This window comes from Melanostigma gelatinosum (assembly GCF_949748355.1).
Source record: "Melanostigma gelatinosum genome assembly, chromosome: 22".
NCBI classification, from domain to species: Eukaryota; Metazoa; Chordata; class Actinopteri; order Perciformes; family Zoarcidae; genus Melanostigma; species Melanostigma gelatinosum.
Genome location: NC_136655.1, coordinates 1,923,174 through 1,939,982, shown reverse-complemented (window position 1 = coordinate 1,939,982; position 16,809 = coordinate 1,923,174). Strand labels below are relative to the sequence as shown.

Here is a 16,809-nt window from a genome sequence, read left to right as displayed (position 1 = left end):
CCCTATAGTTCAGTGCTTATATACTGCATTCCCACTGATGTAAACATGTAGAAATATTGTAAAAATTTAAAACAAAACTTCAGTAAAAGGATTTAAGCATAATCAGGAAAATTACACGTTTTATTTTAAACGTTTTTTTTTTTTTTTACACGTTTTGTACGCAAACAACGGACGTGCATCACGTGTCGTTCACGTGATGTCACAAAGGCTTGAAATAGAACGATGCGCTGCGTCCGTTGTTTGCGTTCTGTCTCGGGATTGTGTTATGTCACGTGATCGCCTTTGATGTCGCTGAGTCCGCTGTTTGCGTTATAGAACCTCTGTGCGTCACCTCTGTGTTCTAGAACCTCTGTGTGTCATCTGTGACGTCACGTGATCGCCGTTGATGTCTTTCACAGACACTTGTCATAGTACCCCAGTGCCTGAGTTTAGAGTGATAATCACAGACCTTTACCTGAGATCCTTACAGAGAGTTAGACTACAATGACATTAGCAATGGATAAACAGAAACCTCATCATTTGAATGATGAACTGATAATCATGTCCCTGACACAACCCAAAAAGCTGGATAGAGCAGAAACATCACAGACAGAGGGGGTGTGTTCAGCTGATGAACTTTCTGAACCTTGGCCAGGTGCAACAGCACAGGAAGAACTAAAGAAAAGGTCAGTTCAGGTATTCGTGGAGGCTCTGGTTTCGCGGATATTCAAGAAAACAAAACTGACCTGGAACACTGCAGACCACGAGGCCATCACTATGCGTCTGTTTGACAGAACGTGGATCGAAGTCCAAGATATCGATTTTGATCCAACAACATTAAAAAATCTTGACAAGGCCATTTTCAAGAAACTTTCTTGGTATTGGGGCGATTCAAGAGCGGTGATGTTGGACATGAGATTAGAGGAACAAGAACTTGGGGACTGCATTGCCTTCTGTGTCAAATATCACCTGACACGACCCAAAAAGCCCAACACCGTCTGCAAGTTCTTCTCGTCTGTGGGCAAAGCCATCTCCAACATCTTTATATGTGGAAAGAAGGTTCGGGAAACAATCTCCATGGATAGAGCAGAAACATCACAGACAGACGGGGTGTGCTCAGCTGATGAACTTTCTGAACCTGGGCCAGATGCAACAGCACAGGAAGAACTGAAGAACGCAGATTCTGATTCAACAAATGAATCAGCATATGAGGACGAACTTTCTGAACCTTGGCCAGATGCAACAGCACAGGAAGAAATAAAGAATGAAGGTTCTGATTCAGCAACTGGCTCAGTACATCAGGACGAACTTTCTGAACCTTGGCCAGGTGCAACAGCACAGGAAGAACTGAAGAACGCAGATTCTGATTTAACAGCCGCCTCAGTATATTGGGACGCACTTACTCCACCTTGGCCAGGTGCAACGGCACAGGAAGAACCAAAGAACGCAGATTCTGATTCAATAAATGAATCAGAATATTATGACGCACTTTCTGAACCTTGGACAGGTCACAGGAAGAACTAAAGAACGCAGATTAGTTCAGGTATTCGTGGAGGAGCTGGTTTCGCGGATATCAAAAAAAACAAATCTGAACTGGACCAAGTGAAGAGCCTGTAATTAATCTGGGCATCACTCCTTCACAGAGGTCTAACTTCCTTATTAGGACATCTGATAACTTCTACTGTGATAGAAGAAGTTTTATTATTATTAGGACATCTGATAACTTCTACTGTGATAGTAGAAGTTTTATTATTATTAGGACATCTGATAACTTCTACTGTGATAGAAGAAGTTTTATTATTATTAGAACATCTGATAACTTCTACTGTGATAGTAGAAGTTTTATTATTATTAGAACATCTGATAACTTCTACTGTGATAGTAGAAGTTTTATTATTATTAGGACATGTGAACTTCTACTGTGATAGTAGAAGTTTTATTATTATTAGGACATGTGAACTTCTACTGTGATAGTAGAAGTTTTATTATTATTAGGACATGTGAACTTCTACTGTGATAGTAGAAGTTTTATTATTATTAGGACATGTGAACTTCTACTGTGATAGAAGTTAACAGATGTTCTAATAATCTGATGACTTCTACTGTGACAGTAGAAGTTTTATTATTATTAGAACATCTGATAACTTCTACTGTGATAGAAGTTTTATTATTATTAGGACATGTGAACGTCTGCTGTGATAGTAGAAGTTTTATTATTATTAGGACATGTGAACTTCTACTGTGATAGAAGTTTTATTATTATTAGGACATGTGAACTTCTACTGTGATAGAAGTTTTATTATTATTAGGACATGTGAACTTCTACTGTGATAGAAGTTTTATTATTATTAGGACATGTGAACTTCTGCTGTGATAGTAGAAGTTTTATTATTATTAGGACATGTGAACTTCTACTGTGATAGAAGTTTTATTATTATTAGGACATGTGAACTTCTACTGTGATAGAAGTTTTATTATTATTAGGACATGTGAACTTCTGCTGTGATAGTAGAAGTTTTATTATTATTAGGACATGTGAACTTCTACTGTGATAGAAGTTTTATTATTATGAGGACATGTGAACTTCTACTGTGATAGAAGTTTTATTATTATTAGGACATGTGAACTTCTACTGTGATAGAAGTTTTATTATTATTAGGACATGTGAACTTCTACTGTGATAGAAGTTTTATTATTATTAGGACATGTGAACTTCTACTGTGATAGAAGTTTTATTATTATTAGGACATGTGAACTTCTACTGTGATAGAAGTTTTATTATTATTAGGACATGTGAACTTCTACTGTGATAGAAGTTTTATTATTATTAGGACATGTGAACTTCTACTGTGATAGTAGAAGTTTTATTATTATTAGGACATGTGAACTTCTACTGTGATAGAAGTTAACAGATGTTCTAATAATCTGATGACTTCTACTGTGACAGTAGAAGTTTTATTATTATTAGAACATCTGATAACTTCTACTGTGATAGAAGTTTTATTATTATTAGGACATGTGAACGTCTGCTGTGATAGTAGAAGTTTTATTATTATTAGGACATGTGAACTTCTACTGTGATAGAAGTTTTATTATTATTAGGACATGTGAACTTCTACTGTGATAGAAGTTTTATTATTATTAGGACATGTGAACTTCTACTGTGATAGAAGTTTTATTATTATTAGGACATGTGAACTTCTGCTGTGATAGTAGAAGTTTTATTATTATTAGGACATGTGAACTTCTACTGTGATAGAAGTTTTATTATTATTAGGACATGTGAACTTCTACTGTGATAGAAGTTTTATTATTATTAGGACATGTGAACTTCTACTGTGATAGAAGTTTTATTATTATTAGGACATGTGAACTTCTACTGTGATAGAAGTTTTATTATTATTAGGACATGTGAACTTCTACTGTGATAGAAGTTTTATTATTATTAGGACATGTGAACTTCTACTGTGATAGAAGTTTTATTATTATTAGGACATGTGAACTTCTACTGTGATAGAAGTTTTATTATTATTAGGACATGTGAACTTCTACTGTGATAGAAGTTTTATTATTATTAGGACATGTGAACTTCTACTGTGATAGTAGAAGTTTTATTATTATTAGGACATCTGATCACTTCTACTGTGATAGAAGTTGACAGATGTCCTCATAATAATACCTTAATATGAATAAATTTGCAGTAATAGTAATATTTCCATTGTTTTTATTTATTACACGCCATATCATAAGATACATCCATGTTTAATATATATACACTTCATGTAGTGTGTGCCTATTACAATTACATGATATACATTACCTTATTATATCGTGTATATTGTATTCATTCGAGGTACTGTAATTGCTCTTTTAATGTATTGTCATAGCAGAAGCCAGCATGTAACTCAGGTAATTTGAAAACAGGGATTTTAAAAGTGATCAATAATGCTTTTCCTGCTGTGAAAAGCCTAAATGTTAAGACTCAAAATATGTAATTTCTTCTCGAAATATTGTGATGGTTTCCCCCCTAACAATTCTGACTTCATTCACAAAATGACTTTTTTTCCTTGACAAATATACTCTTAAAATCTAACTTCTTACTGTAATATTTATGACTTAACTCTCGTCATTTTTCAGTAGCCCGAATACCGTGGCATTACATTAAAGGCTCTCTGTGCTCTTATCATGAACCCATGTCCATTTATCATCCGTAAACAACTCTGTAGTCCTCACAATTTAATTAGATGGAAGCCACAAAACACCAACAACATTGAACTGTTTGCTCTGGCGTTTAGATCATTCACAGCTCTATAGCACCAGAATCATTAAGACCTTCAAATTCAATTTACACAAAACCATTGCAGGAAAACACAGGCTTTTATTGAGGGAAAAAGATCAACAAAAAACAACAGTGATTCAAACACTGCTCAGTGTGTGTGTGTACACGGCTGTAACTCGTAGCCCAGCGGGTCGAGTCCTCGGTCCAGAAGAGAGAGCGACGACTCCCTCAACTTCTGGAGAAACCTCCTCAGCTCCTCTTTGGAGAAAACCTGAATTTGTGGGCAGAAACATGAACTCACTGTTCCCATAACTCAACGTACAGGGCCGATCAAATCTCTCCAGCTACCTGGTAGAGGCGGTGCTGGTCCGATGAGATGATGTCAGCGAGGCGCAGCGCCTCCTGGTCTCTGGAGGAGTTCTGCAGAACGCTGAGCAGCAGGAAGTTGAGGCGAGGGAGACACAGAGAGCGCAGCGCCGCCATCTGGTGGCTGCGCTCGGAATCCGGCTCAGAGTCCTGAAAAACACAAAACAAACAATTTACGAACCAAACAAACGTGCAAACAATCGCAACTTATTGCTTCTATAAGTCAATTAGACAAAATAAATCCCATGATTTCAGATGTTATTAAGGCCTATTAAGAGGTGATTTTAACATTTCCTGCCCCGCTAATCGAGTTTAACCGCGTCTAGATTGCATATGTGCATCCTTTTGCGACTGCAGCTTTATATTGAATGCATAGATACAGAGAACTCTCCGCCATGAAGGGAACAAGCGATATTCCCAAAATGGCAAACTATTCCTTGAAATTTTAGACCCAGGAACTGTGGAACCAGAGGCGCTAAACCAGGAACATAAAGGGCCTTTTTAAGCAGCTGACGATATCGTACAGAAACTAAATTTAGTTTCTGGTTCCTTTGGTTGAAACACAGGTTTAGTTTCTGGTTCCCTGAGAGAGAACGTTTGGTTCTCACGCGTGGCGTCGTAAACACTTACCTGTCTGTTGTCGATCATCCAGCCTCCGTCTACGAACAGCAGCACGTTGTAGATTCTTTCTTTCACATCTTCAGTTAAAACGTCCAGACGGCACGACCAGGCAGACAGAGCGGCCTAACGCACACATAAGAAGTAGTTTTACAGTGTGTGTGAGCGTGTGTGAGCGTGTGTGTGCGTGTGTGTGTGTGTGTGTGTGTGTGTGTGCGTGCGTGCGCTTGTGTGTGTACCTGGTACTCCTTCTCTCTCATCTCATTGGCTACTCTCTCTGTGAATTTGGCCTCGGAGGCCGGCACTGGCTTCTGGGGGGCCGAGCTGCTGTGGCTGAACCAGTCAGTGAACGCCTCGTGGGCTTCCTGTAAAATAATTACAAAATAAAAATAAAGACACATCCAGATGAATAAACCTCATTGATGAGAAACAGGTGACAGACCAGGTAGGCTCTGATACACAGGTGTTCTCTGATGGCGTTCTCGTCCTCAGCAGGTAGAGCCGTGGTCTGACCGACCCCCGACCACTGGCAGTAAATCTCCCTCATAGAATCCTCCGGAACTTTAGAGAAGACCACCTTGGCTGCGTCATGTTTCTGCAGGGCTGAGAGAGAGACGGTCAGATAGAAGCGATGCACCGCGGCCCTCTGACACGAAGCCATGCACCGCGGTCCTCTGACACGAAGCCATGCACCGCGGTCCTCTGACACGAGGCCATGCACCGCGGTCCTCTGACACGAGGCCATGCACCGCGGTCCTCTGACACGAGGCCATGCACCGCGGTCCTCTGACACGAGGCCATGCACCGCGGTCCTCTGACACGAGGCCATGCACCGCGGTCCTCTGAAGCCATGCACCGCGGTCCTCTGACACGAGGCCATGCACCGCGGTCCTCTGACACGAGGCCATGCACCGCGGTCCTCTGAAGCCATGCACCGCGGTCCTCTGACACGAGGCCATGCACCGCGGTCCTCTGACACGAAGCCATGCACCGCGGTCCTCTGAAGCCATGCACCGCGGTACTCTGACACGAGGCCATGCACCGCGGTCCTCTGACACGAAGCCATGCACCGCGGTCCTCTGAAGCCATGCACCGCGGTCCTCTGACACGAAGCCATGCACCGCGGTCCTCTGACACGAGGCCATGCACCGCGGTCCTCTGACACGAGGCCATGCACCGCGGTCCTCTGAAGCCATGCACCGCGGTCCTCTGACACGAGGCCATGCACCGCGGTCCTCTGACACGAAGCCATGCACCGCGGTCCTCTGAAGCCATGCACCGCGGTCCTCTGACACGAGGCCATGCACCGCGGTCCTCTGACACGAGGCCATGCACCGCGGTCCTCTGACACGAAGCCATGCACCGCGGTCCTCTGAAGCCATGCACCGCGGTACTCTGACACGAGGCCATGCACCGCGGTCCTCTGACACGAAGCCATGCACCGCGGTCCTCTGACACGAGGCCATGCACCGCGGTCCTCTGACACGAGGCCATGCACCGCGGTCCTCTGACACGAGGCCATGCACCGCGGTCCTCTGACACGAGGCCATGCACCGTGGTCCTCTGACACGAGGCCATGCACCGTGGTCCTCTGACACGAGGCCATGCACCGCGGTCCTCTGACACGAGGCCATGCACCGTGGTCCTCTGAAGCCATGCACCGCGGTCCTCTGACACGAGGCCATGCACCGCGGTCCTCTGACACGAGGCCATGCACCGTGGTCCTCTGAAGCCATGCACCGCGGTCCTCTGACACGAGGCCATGCACCGCGGTCCTCTGACACGAGGCCATGCACCGCGGTCCTCTGACACGAGGCCATGCACCGCGGTCCTCTGAAGCCATGCACCGCGGTCCTCGGACACGGAGGCAGTCGAGATGAATAAATGAATAAGAATTACCCAGAAACTTCCTCATGATGGCATTGGACTGTTTCAGGGACTCGGCTCGATGGGCGGGGTCAAACAGCAGCCAATCGATGACATCGATCTTTCTTAGGTCCTCCTATCAGAGCACAGCATCACAGTAACTTCCACATTTGCAACAAACTATGTACATTGAACAGTTTATCAGTTAAATCTTGTCTCAATCATGCATTTCAAGGCTGTTTTTCAAAATACTCGTCTGAAAATACTTTGCATACGTCTAGGGCTTTTATTGTGAAAAGTAGGAACACTATAGTTTGGTTATCAGTCTGTACCTTTGTGGTTCCCATCTCCAGCGTCTGGTTGTGGTGTGTAAACTCAGTTTCATTTGTCTCTCTCACAGTCTCCACTACCAGCTTGGTTATCGCAGCAACATCCAGACCTACACAGACAGCAGGTTTAGTATTCACTCATCAAACCGCCGTCAGTTGTGTTTTTGGGTTGTTTTCCGCGTCTCACCGGCGTCGCTGGCGAGCTGCAGGCAGCGGGGACGCATCTCCTGCTGGCTGACCGTCTCCAGGAAAGCGGCGTACTGGACGGTGGCGAGCTCGGCGGGCAGCTGGCTCACGTAGCTCGCCACCAGATCGGTCTGTCGATCCCGGATCAGGAGGGAGACGTACGCCTTCAGGACATCCACACACACCTCCTCCTTACAGAGAGACAAACAGGTCAGTCTGAACTGTTCCTGAAGCCAAATAAACCTCAGTTGTTGATTTTTACCTTCAGGGCCAAACCCAGAGAGCGGTAAAACAGCAGCAGGTGAGTCATGAAACGCAACAGGTGGGAGGGGAGGGGCTTAGAGGCTGTGAGCCAATCAGAAAACTCCTCCAACAGACCTGGGAGGAGAGAGAGAGAGAGAGAGAGAGAGAGAGAGAGAGAGAGAGAGAGAGAGAGAGAGAGAGAGAGAGAGAGAGAGAGAGAGAGAGAGAGAGAGAGAGAGAGAGAGAGAGAGAGAGAGAGAGAGAGAGAGAGAGAGAGAGAGAGAGAGAGAGAGAGAGAGAGAGAGAGAGAGAGAGAGAGAGAGAGAGAGGTATTCATGGGAAGTTGATTCTGAATAATAATATTATTATTTTCCTTCTTGTTTGTCACAAATTGAATTCCTCTTCAGAGGTCAGAGGTGTCTTACCGTCCAGGTCTCCGAGGATCACAAACTTCTGGATGACGTGGTAATGCTCGTTAGTCTCCTCAAACACCCTCTAAACACACACAGAAAGAAGCTGGTTTAATGTGTGCGTGTTCAGTCATGTGACTCAACAATCACATTCAGTTTGTGTGAGTTTTACCTTCAACTCCGAGGCTTGAAGTTCCTCAAACACCTTTTCCATCGTCCAACTGAAGAGAGAGAAATGACGTTATCCTCACTACTGCTACTGCGTTTACGCGTGTGTGTGTGCGTGTGTGTGTGTGTGTGTGTGTGTGTGTGTGTGTCGTACTTGGCCTCCAGGTATTCCCGCGGCAGGGTCTCCACTTCCTGGTGGGCCATACCCGACGACATCAGATCCTTTTCAACCAGCGAGTCCACCATCACTCTGAAGTGAGCCCACACACAGTCCTCCCATGACTCACACACTGCCAGGATCTATTAAAGTCAAATATAGGAACATTAAATACTGAGCTCTTCAACAGAGGCCACTGCTTGCGGTTAGTAACATATTAATATATATTTATGTTAACAAACACACAAACTCATATCGTTACCGGTTTGAGGTTTCCACTGAGAGCGGCGTAGATGGCTCTCTCGTATCTGTTTAACTGCTCCTAAAAACAGACAAACACACAGAAAGTTCATGTTTCGTTCTATTGTTTTATGTTCACATGTCAGCACGATGAACAAGTAAAGCAACAAAGTCTATTCGTTGTGTGTTGTACCTCCTCAGCCATCCTCCAGCAGCAGACCTTCCAGATTCCTCTCTGAGGGTTTCCTTCCACCGCCTGCAGCTCTGCACTCGCTGCAGAGAGACGAGACTCTGGGTCGGTCACGGGTTTGTGAGCAACATCATAACGTGTGTGTGAGTGTATCTCTGTTTATCACACAGGTGGTATCAGGGTTTGGAGATTACCTGAGGTCCTGTTGGGGTCGTGGTAGAGTTTCCAGCCTTCCAGAGTTGCTGCTCTCCAGGCCTGACCACAGCGCTTACAAAGCCTCTGAGCCTACACACACACACACACACACACACACACACACACACACACACACACACACACACACACACACACACACACACACACACACACACACACACACACACACACACACACACACACACACACACACACACACACACACACACACACACACACACGTCTCTTTAAATACAGTATGAATCAATGTGTCCCAGCTAGAACATACGATATTTAGATTCTCAAAAACAAAACTATAAATCCTTCTGAACTTCAACATACACTCCTTTATTACCGTCTGTCTCTCCACCTCCCCGTCTGTCTCTCCACCTCCCCGTCTGTCTCTCCACCTCCCCGTCTGTCTCTCCACCTCCCCGTCTGTCTCTCCACCTCCCCGTCTGTCTCTCCACCTCCCCGTCTGTCTCTCCACCTCCCCGTCTGTCTCTCCACCTCCCCGTCTGTCTCTCCACCTCCCCGTCTGTCTCTCCACCTCCCCGTCTGTCTCTCCACCGCCCCGTCTGTCTCTCCACCTCCCCGTCTGTCTCTCCACCTCCCCGTCTGTCTCTCCACCTCCCCGTCTGTCTCTCCACCTCCCCGTCTGTCTCTCCACCTCCCCGTCTGTCTCTCCACCGCCCCGTCTGTCTCTCCACCTCCCCGTCTGTCTCTCCACCTCCCCGTCTGTCTCTCCACCTCCCCGTCTGTCTCTCCACCTCCCCGTCTGTCTCTCCACCTCCCCGGCTGTCTCTCCACCGCCCCGTCTGTCTCTCCACCTCCCCGTCTGTCTCTCCACCTCCCCGTCTGTCTCTCTGTGTCTCTACCTCTTCGGTCATCCCGGCTCTGATCAGGGTGAACAGGTTCTTCAGCAGTCGGGCGTCGTCCTCTCTGTCCAGGTTCGCCAGAGGACGCTGCTGCCGGAGAGGAGCGTCTGGGTCCTGACACACACACACACACACACACACACTCTCTGTGAATTCAGACAGACTAGGGACGAGGATGTGTTGGTGTCGTCATGTTAACAGGCCTCACCAGCTCAGTGACCAGAGGGATGGTGAAGGAAGCGCCGCTCTTCCTCCTCAGCTTCAGAGCATGAAGGGTGTTCTCCCTGAAACACACACACACACACACTTTAGCTAACGATCTTAAAACACACGACTGTAGACGAGATATTCAAAAACTCACCAGCAGACGTTTTTGGCGTAGTATTCTATATTATCAGAGAAATCTCCAATCTGATCCTTAGCGATGCTCTCCAGCCAATCAACGACCAGCTGCAGCACAAGACAAACATTTAATCAGCAGATCCAGAAGGCCTGTGTTCATTTCATCTGATGTTTACAAGTGTGTGTGTGTGTGTGTGTGTGTGTGCGTGCGTGTGCGTGTTACCTGACTCTGACGTATGACGGCATCCCGCTGAAAGAGCTGCTCCACCACGACCTTCTCACTCTCACTGGGAACCTTCACACACAAACACAACTTCACCTTCACAGCGTCCGATTCATGCTTCTGACTCGTGTATTCAGGAGAAGGCCTGAAAGCTGGTTAGTGTGTGTGTGTGTGTGTTTGTCCAACAAATCTGTTTTTGCAGCTTTCAGGGTGCGTGTGTGTGTGTGTGTCCCTGCGTCACTCACCACCATGTCTGTCATGATGTCATCTCCCAGCGCCAACTGGACCCGGTCCCTGTAGAGACAGACAGGTGATCAATCAGAGGTAAAGAGGACAGACGGACGGACAGACAGGTGCAGGTACGATGAGGTGTGTACCTGTACAGCGAGGTGATGAGTCTCCAGGAGCAGTTCTCCTGCTGCAGCAGCCAGCGGACTCCTGCTGTCTTACTGTCCCGTCCCGCTCTGAGGACCACGGACTGCAGCACGTCCACCTGCAGGTGAGTGATCGAAGCGAGCATTTCATCAGAATCTATGAGCTTTAGGAGGTTCATTTAGGACATTTGGAGAGAGCCAGGGCTAGCTGTTTCCCTCTACTTTCAGTCTTTATGCTAAGCTAAGCTAACCACGTCTTAAAGGAATTGTTCGACATTTTGGAGAATATACTTATTTGCTTTCTTACTGAGAGAGTCTGATTAGGACATTGACAGCATTCTCATGTGTATGTGTGCTAAATATGAAGCTACAGCCAGCGGCCGGTTAGCGTAGCTTAGCACAAAGACTGGAAACGGAGGGAAACAGCTAGCCTGTGCAAAGTTAACACAGACACACACAGCTTACCTTGTCCTGTAAGAGCAGCTGGTAATCCTCAAGCAGCTCAAAGACCGCAGTGGAAGAGTTTTTCAGGAAGGATGTGAGGAATTCTGGGAAAAGACTGGCAGCCGCTGAAAAAGAGATATATCTATATATATATATATATATATATATATATAGATAGATAGATAGATAGATAGATAGATAGATTTAACAGGAGTGCTTATAAACTTGCAGAGCGGGATTTGAGGAGCGTTCGTTTCACTCACCGGCCTCGCCGGGGTCATCCTCCTTCAGCAGGGCGGAGCTAAGGTTGGTGATGTCGTCTGTGAAGAAGCTGGTGTTCTCCAGCCCCGAAACGGGGGAGATGTACATGCTGTTGGTCCAGTCACTGTCATCCAAATTCTAGACACAGAGACGGCGTTTTAGAGCAAATCCTGGAGGTTTTATCACACGACTGAGAGATGTGTTGCTCTGTAAGAGTCAGACTCACTCAAGAACGACTCGTGGCAGTTATATAGCGATATGTCAGTTATGCAAACGATCAAATCCCATTCATGCAAACGTCCTCGTGAACAGATTGCAAAATGAAATGAGCAATTTTCGACATGTTTGTCCAGAAAGTTTGTACACAGCAAGATAAGAAAACTGTAAATGTTCCAGCATGATGTCCAATGACCGTGTGTGTGTGTGTGTGTGTGTCTCACCATACTGCTGAGGGCGTTTCTGGGTGTGTATCGAGGCGTTCGGCCTCCTGGAGCCAAAATGGAGGAAACATCTGGAACTCTGGGAGTTACTGAGAGAAACAAAAGACATGAGGCGAGAGAGGGGAGTTAGTAAAATATGGAGATGTTTGATGTTAGAAGATCAACAATAATCAGCTGTGGGTGTGTGTGTCGTACCAGCCTGTCTGAACAGAGGAGTGTTCCTCAGCAGGGAGCGTGCTGGTGTTACGGTGGACAGGACGGGGCTGCTGGGCGACGGGACTGAGACCAGCAGTCAGGAAAACAACAACAACACTGGCAGCTCTGGGCCCCGTTCCACGTAAGTGCTTCAGCAAAGTCGATCAAATGTCCTATGAGCCAGAAAGAGCCTCTTTTTACTCCGCTGACGAGCAGGAGATGATCATGAACGCATATGAGGATTTCAAGACCGTAATCACGGCAAAATCTAACACCGCCACCGCTGCGAGGGCGAGACAGGAAGCACGGCAAAACATCACAGACAAGTTAAATGCGTCAGTGTTGGGAAAATGTATCAGCTAATTTTAATGCCTCATCACCCCAACCAATCACATGACATGTCTTTAATGTGCTGCTGGCAGTAGACTTCATGATGCATCATCCAGTGAGATCTATAGCGACAATAATGATCTCAACTCTTTCAGAATAAGTAGAGAAAAACAAGCCCAACGAGGATCTGATACTCATTAATATGAGGATATATGTACTGTATGCCCTTATGTATCATGTAGCCTACTATATCTATGTATATATATATTACATATATACATATATATGTGTGTGTATATACATGTATGTGTAGATTACCATATAGAACTAGTTTGAATATGTGTGAGAGAGAATCTGTTTATGGGCGGATCAGTATGTGTATTATTCATAATCAGACATTCAATCAATTGCAGCAATGAAAAGAAATAGTGTGTGATTCTCTCTATTCTTATCATGAGTCCACCTTCATCATGTTCTACAGTAATGATGTGCTGTGTACTAATAACACAGTCATATCATTATGAGTGCTTTAACCTCATGTATGCAACCAGCCATCAAGAGGACATGAGAGCAAGTACACACTAAGCACACACACAATTCAGAATGCTGAGTCAGCACAATATGTGCCATAATGTAATGAACACATCCATAAGTTTATTAAGCGCCAAATGAACTTTACGAACAGCACGGCATGCAGCGGCTTTCCCCATGTTCTCCGCATCGCAGACACTGTACTAAAATGTAGCACTCGCAGAACAGCACAAGGCTGCATCCAGTCTGAGACAGTCAGTGCTCGGCTGGGCGTGTGGTGTTCAATGTCTGCTCCAGAAGCTCTGTAAATAAATGATTCCTTGTGGGCAGAATGGATAGTGCTCGTATAGGAAGTCATCATGATGTGATGACGGATCTTGGCGATGTGGAAGAAGTCTCTCCCTATAAAACGCTCATCTAACTAATATCCTCCTTCATCAGTGGATCTCTGAGGAAGGGAGCTGCACATTAATGCAACAGAGGCTTCTTAGTTTGCTCCGCTGGTTTTAAGGATCACCGTGTGTCTCACTTTACATGCATTTCCGGAACTCCCGTATAACCCCCAGTATATGCGCAAGTCCGTATGTGACAGGAGCTGCCATGTTTTCCGGGGGAGTGACCAGCTTATCCAGCTACCTTCACTGAGCCTGCGCTGGAGCAGGTTCAAGCTTTTGGATGCGTTGCCATGGTGATTTTGCCGAACTTGCTTCGTGGAACCGAAAAGCCTGATCTACATCATCTTATCCTGAAAAGTATCCGGCTAACTAAGTTAGACACGTACGTGGAACGGGGCCCAGACGTCATTAATGAATGCTGACAGGTCTCCACCTCACAGAAACACTTGTTGTATTTGAGCATTCATAACTTTTTACATCCTACCAATGGTCTGAATCCAGTTGAAGACATTTAACCTGAAGCTAAACACACACAGTCTCTCCCAGCTGAAGGATACAAGCCACCGTCGTCTTCCTCCTCCTTCGTGCAGCGATCGTCACCTCGTCATCTCGAACCACCGGAGACAGCAGCTCACCCTGACCCCTGGAAGGAAAGACGAGTACGCAAATACACACGCAACACATACTACTTCTTACCACTGAAAGTATCATGTACCATTCTTCGTTTTATTCAATACCTTTCATTGCAGCACAAAAACTTGAATCAAATCCCTATATTTCATATTTTAATGTTCATTATATGATGAAACGTTATGGTAAAATAAACTTAATTTCTGAGTTTCTTCTAGATGGAAGACCGTAAAGGACTCGAGTGTTTTAGTCAAAGAACCCTTTATTGTGGCAGCGTTTACGTATTGAGCTTGAAGCAGAAGAAGTTCTTTGCTTGTAATGAAACGTAAGAAGTTCTGTTGATGTGAGACAAATGTTTCACCACTGAAACTGTACTTTTGTACGTTTCTAGCAGTCTCGTATGTGTTCGACCAGCTGGAAGACGTACTTTAGTAGAAGTAGTAGAGTAACTCTGTTACAAGTCAATTCTACTTCAGTGAAAAGTATCTAAGAATACCTATAGTCATTATGCAGAAAGGCTCATTTCTAAATCATAAACAATATCTTGATAGATTTTAAATATGAATGCAGTAATGTGTTCATCACTAACCGTGGAGCTACTTTTAAAGAATACTGCTGAGTATCTTAAACTATAATAATACATCATAATATATTTGTTAATTTGTATTTTTGAATGAATAATCTGTGTAACAAACTACGACATTTCCCTCTGAAGAGTAGTGGAGTAACGTTAGAAGTATACAGTAGCAGAAAATGGAAGTACAAGTACCTCAAATTGTATTGTACAATAGTAAATGCACTTAAGTACTAATACATAACGTAACTAACTAGTTAACTAACTATTCATTAACAGCTGAAAGCACTCCCTGATAGACAGTAATACCAACTGTACTAACGACAATAAACAGCTGTTTGTTGATAGTTCATTCAGCGGTGATAATTTAAACTTTGTGTAATCAATAACAGATCATACATATATATTATCTCCAATAACTGACCGATAACCACGTGTTTAGCGATGGTTAAAACATGTCAATAGTACACAAACCAGCATTTATCCTGATTAGCATCAGCATGGATTATGAACGGTTTAGTTAGCCACCAGCTAACACAGTAAAATAGCCGCAATAGCAGGCTAAATAACAAGCTAACGGTTCGACGGGAATAATTAAAAATATAACAACATGTGTATAAGATGATTCATGTTCAAAACCCAGTGAAATGTAATTTACCAGTCCATGATAGTGGGCTACAAATTCCCGCTTCACGAGGATTGACAGGCTTCTTCTTCGTGATAATTGATTCTTCTTCGTCTTCTTCTTTTGCTTTCTCGGTAGATTGGATGCCGTGAGACACTATGCTGCCCCTATAGTTCAGTGCTTATATACTGCATTCCCACTGATGTAAACATGTAGAAATATTGTAAAAATTTAAAACAAAACTTCAGTAAAAGGATTTAAGCATAATCAGGAAAATTACACGTTTTATTTTAAACGTTTTTTTTTTTTTTTTACACGTTTTGTACGCAAACAACGGACGTGCATCACGTGTCGTTCACGTGATGTCACAAAGGCTTGAAATAGAACGATGCGCTGCGTCCGTTGTTTGCGTTCTGTCTCGGGATTGTGTTATGTCACGTGATCGCCTTTGATGTCGCTGAGTCCGCTGTTTGCGTTATAGAACCTCTGTGCGTCACCTCTGTGTTCTAGAACCTCTGTGTGTCATCTGTGACGTCACGTGATCGCCGTTGATGTCTTTCACAGACACTTGTCATAGTACCCCAGTGCCTGAGTTTAGAGTGATAATCACAGACCTTTACCTGAGATCCTTACAGAGAGTTAGACTACAATGACATTAGCAATGGATAAACAGAAACCTCATCATTTGAATGATGAACTGATAATCATGTCCCTGACACAACCCAAAAAGCTGGATAGAGCAGAAACATCACAGACAGAGGGGGTGTGTTCAGCTGATGAACTTTCTGAACCTTGGCCAGGTGCAACAGCACAGGAAGAACTAAAGAAAAGGTCAGTTCAGGTATTCGTGGAGGCTCTGGTTTCGCGGATATTCAAGAAAACAAAACTGACCTGGAACACTGAAGACCACGAGGCCATCACTATGCGTCTGTTTGACAGAACGTGGATCGAAGTCCAAGATATCGATTTTGATCCAACAACATTAAAAAATCTTGACAAGGCCATTTTCAAGAAACTTTCTTGGTATTGGGGCGATTCAAGAGCGGTGATGTTGGACATGAGATTAGAGGAACAAGAACTTGGGGACTGCATTGCCTTCTGTGTCAAATATCACCTGACACGACCCAAAAAGCCCAACACCGTCTGCAAGTTCTTCTCGTCTGTGGGCAAAGCCATCTCCAACATCTTTATATGTGGAAAGAAGGTTCGGGAAACAATCTCCATGGATAGAGCAGAAACATCACAGACAGACGGGGTGTGCTCAGCTGATGAACTTTCTGAACCTTGGCCAGATGCAACGGCACAGGAAGAACTGAAGAACGCAGATTCTGATTCAACAAA

At 44.7% G+C, this 16,809-nt stretch overlaps 1 protein-coding gene across 2 annotated transcripts; it reads right to left on the bottom strand.

Annotated features, from left to right (window-relative positions):
• Window positions 1-4,337: 4,337 nt before the first annotated feature.
• LOC306795827 (nuclear pore complex protein Nup107-like) lies at window positions 4,338-15,591 on the bottom strand. 2 transcript variants are annotated; one of them, XM_079294481.1, is made up of 27 exons: window positions 15,502-15,591; window positions 14,197-14,282; window positions 12,384-12,467; window positions 12,189-12,277; window positions 11,751-11,886; window positions 11,509-11,612; window positions 11,047-11,162; window positions 10,915-10,963; window positions 10,670-10,741; window positions 10,466-10,554; window positions 10,313-10,388; window positions 10,105-10,218; window positions 9,226-9,316; window positions 9,035-9,114; window positions 8,864-8,923; window positions 8,599-8,744; window positions 8,449-8,497; window positions 8,292-8,361; window positions 7,886-8,001; window positions 7,625-7,814; window positions 7,441-7,547; window positions 7,142-7,244; window positions 5,685-5,845; window positions 5,482-5,607; window positions 5,255-5,368; window positions 4,607-4,774; window positions 4,338-4,529 (listed from the first exon to the last, which is right to left on the bottom strand). In XM_079294481.1, exons 1-27 carry the CDS (start codon window positions 15,507-15,509, stop codon window positions 4,407-4,409), a joined length of 2,727 nt encoding a protein of 908 aa, XP_079150607.1. In that variant the 5' UTR covers window positions 15,510-15,591; the 3' UTR covers window positions 4,338-4,406. The 2 variants fall into 2 exon arrangements, with proteins under 2 accessions (XP_079150607.1, XP_079150606.1); XM_079294480.1 differs by lacking the exon at window positions 15,502-15,591 and having other exon boundaries at window positions 14,197-15,432.
• Between the last annotated feature and the right edge of the window lie 1,218 nt (window positions 15,592-16,809).

Excerpts from the sequence above, each read along its gene's own strand:
- LOC306795827 (XM_079294480.1), bottom strand. The coding sequence starts at position 14,350 with ATGATACTTTCAGTGGTAAGAAGTAGTATGTGTTGCGTGTGTATTTGC. Across the intron at positions 10,964-11,046 it reads CTCATCACCTCGCTGTACAG|GGACCGGGTCCAGTTGGCGC; the intron begins GTACACACCTCA and ends CTGTCTCTACAG. Across the intron at positions 8,498-8,598 it reads CGGGAATACCTGGAGGCCAA|TTGGACGATGGAAAAGGTGT; the intron begins GTACGACACACA and ends CTCTCTCTTCAG.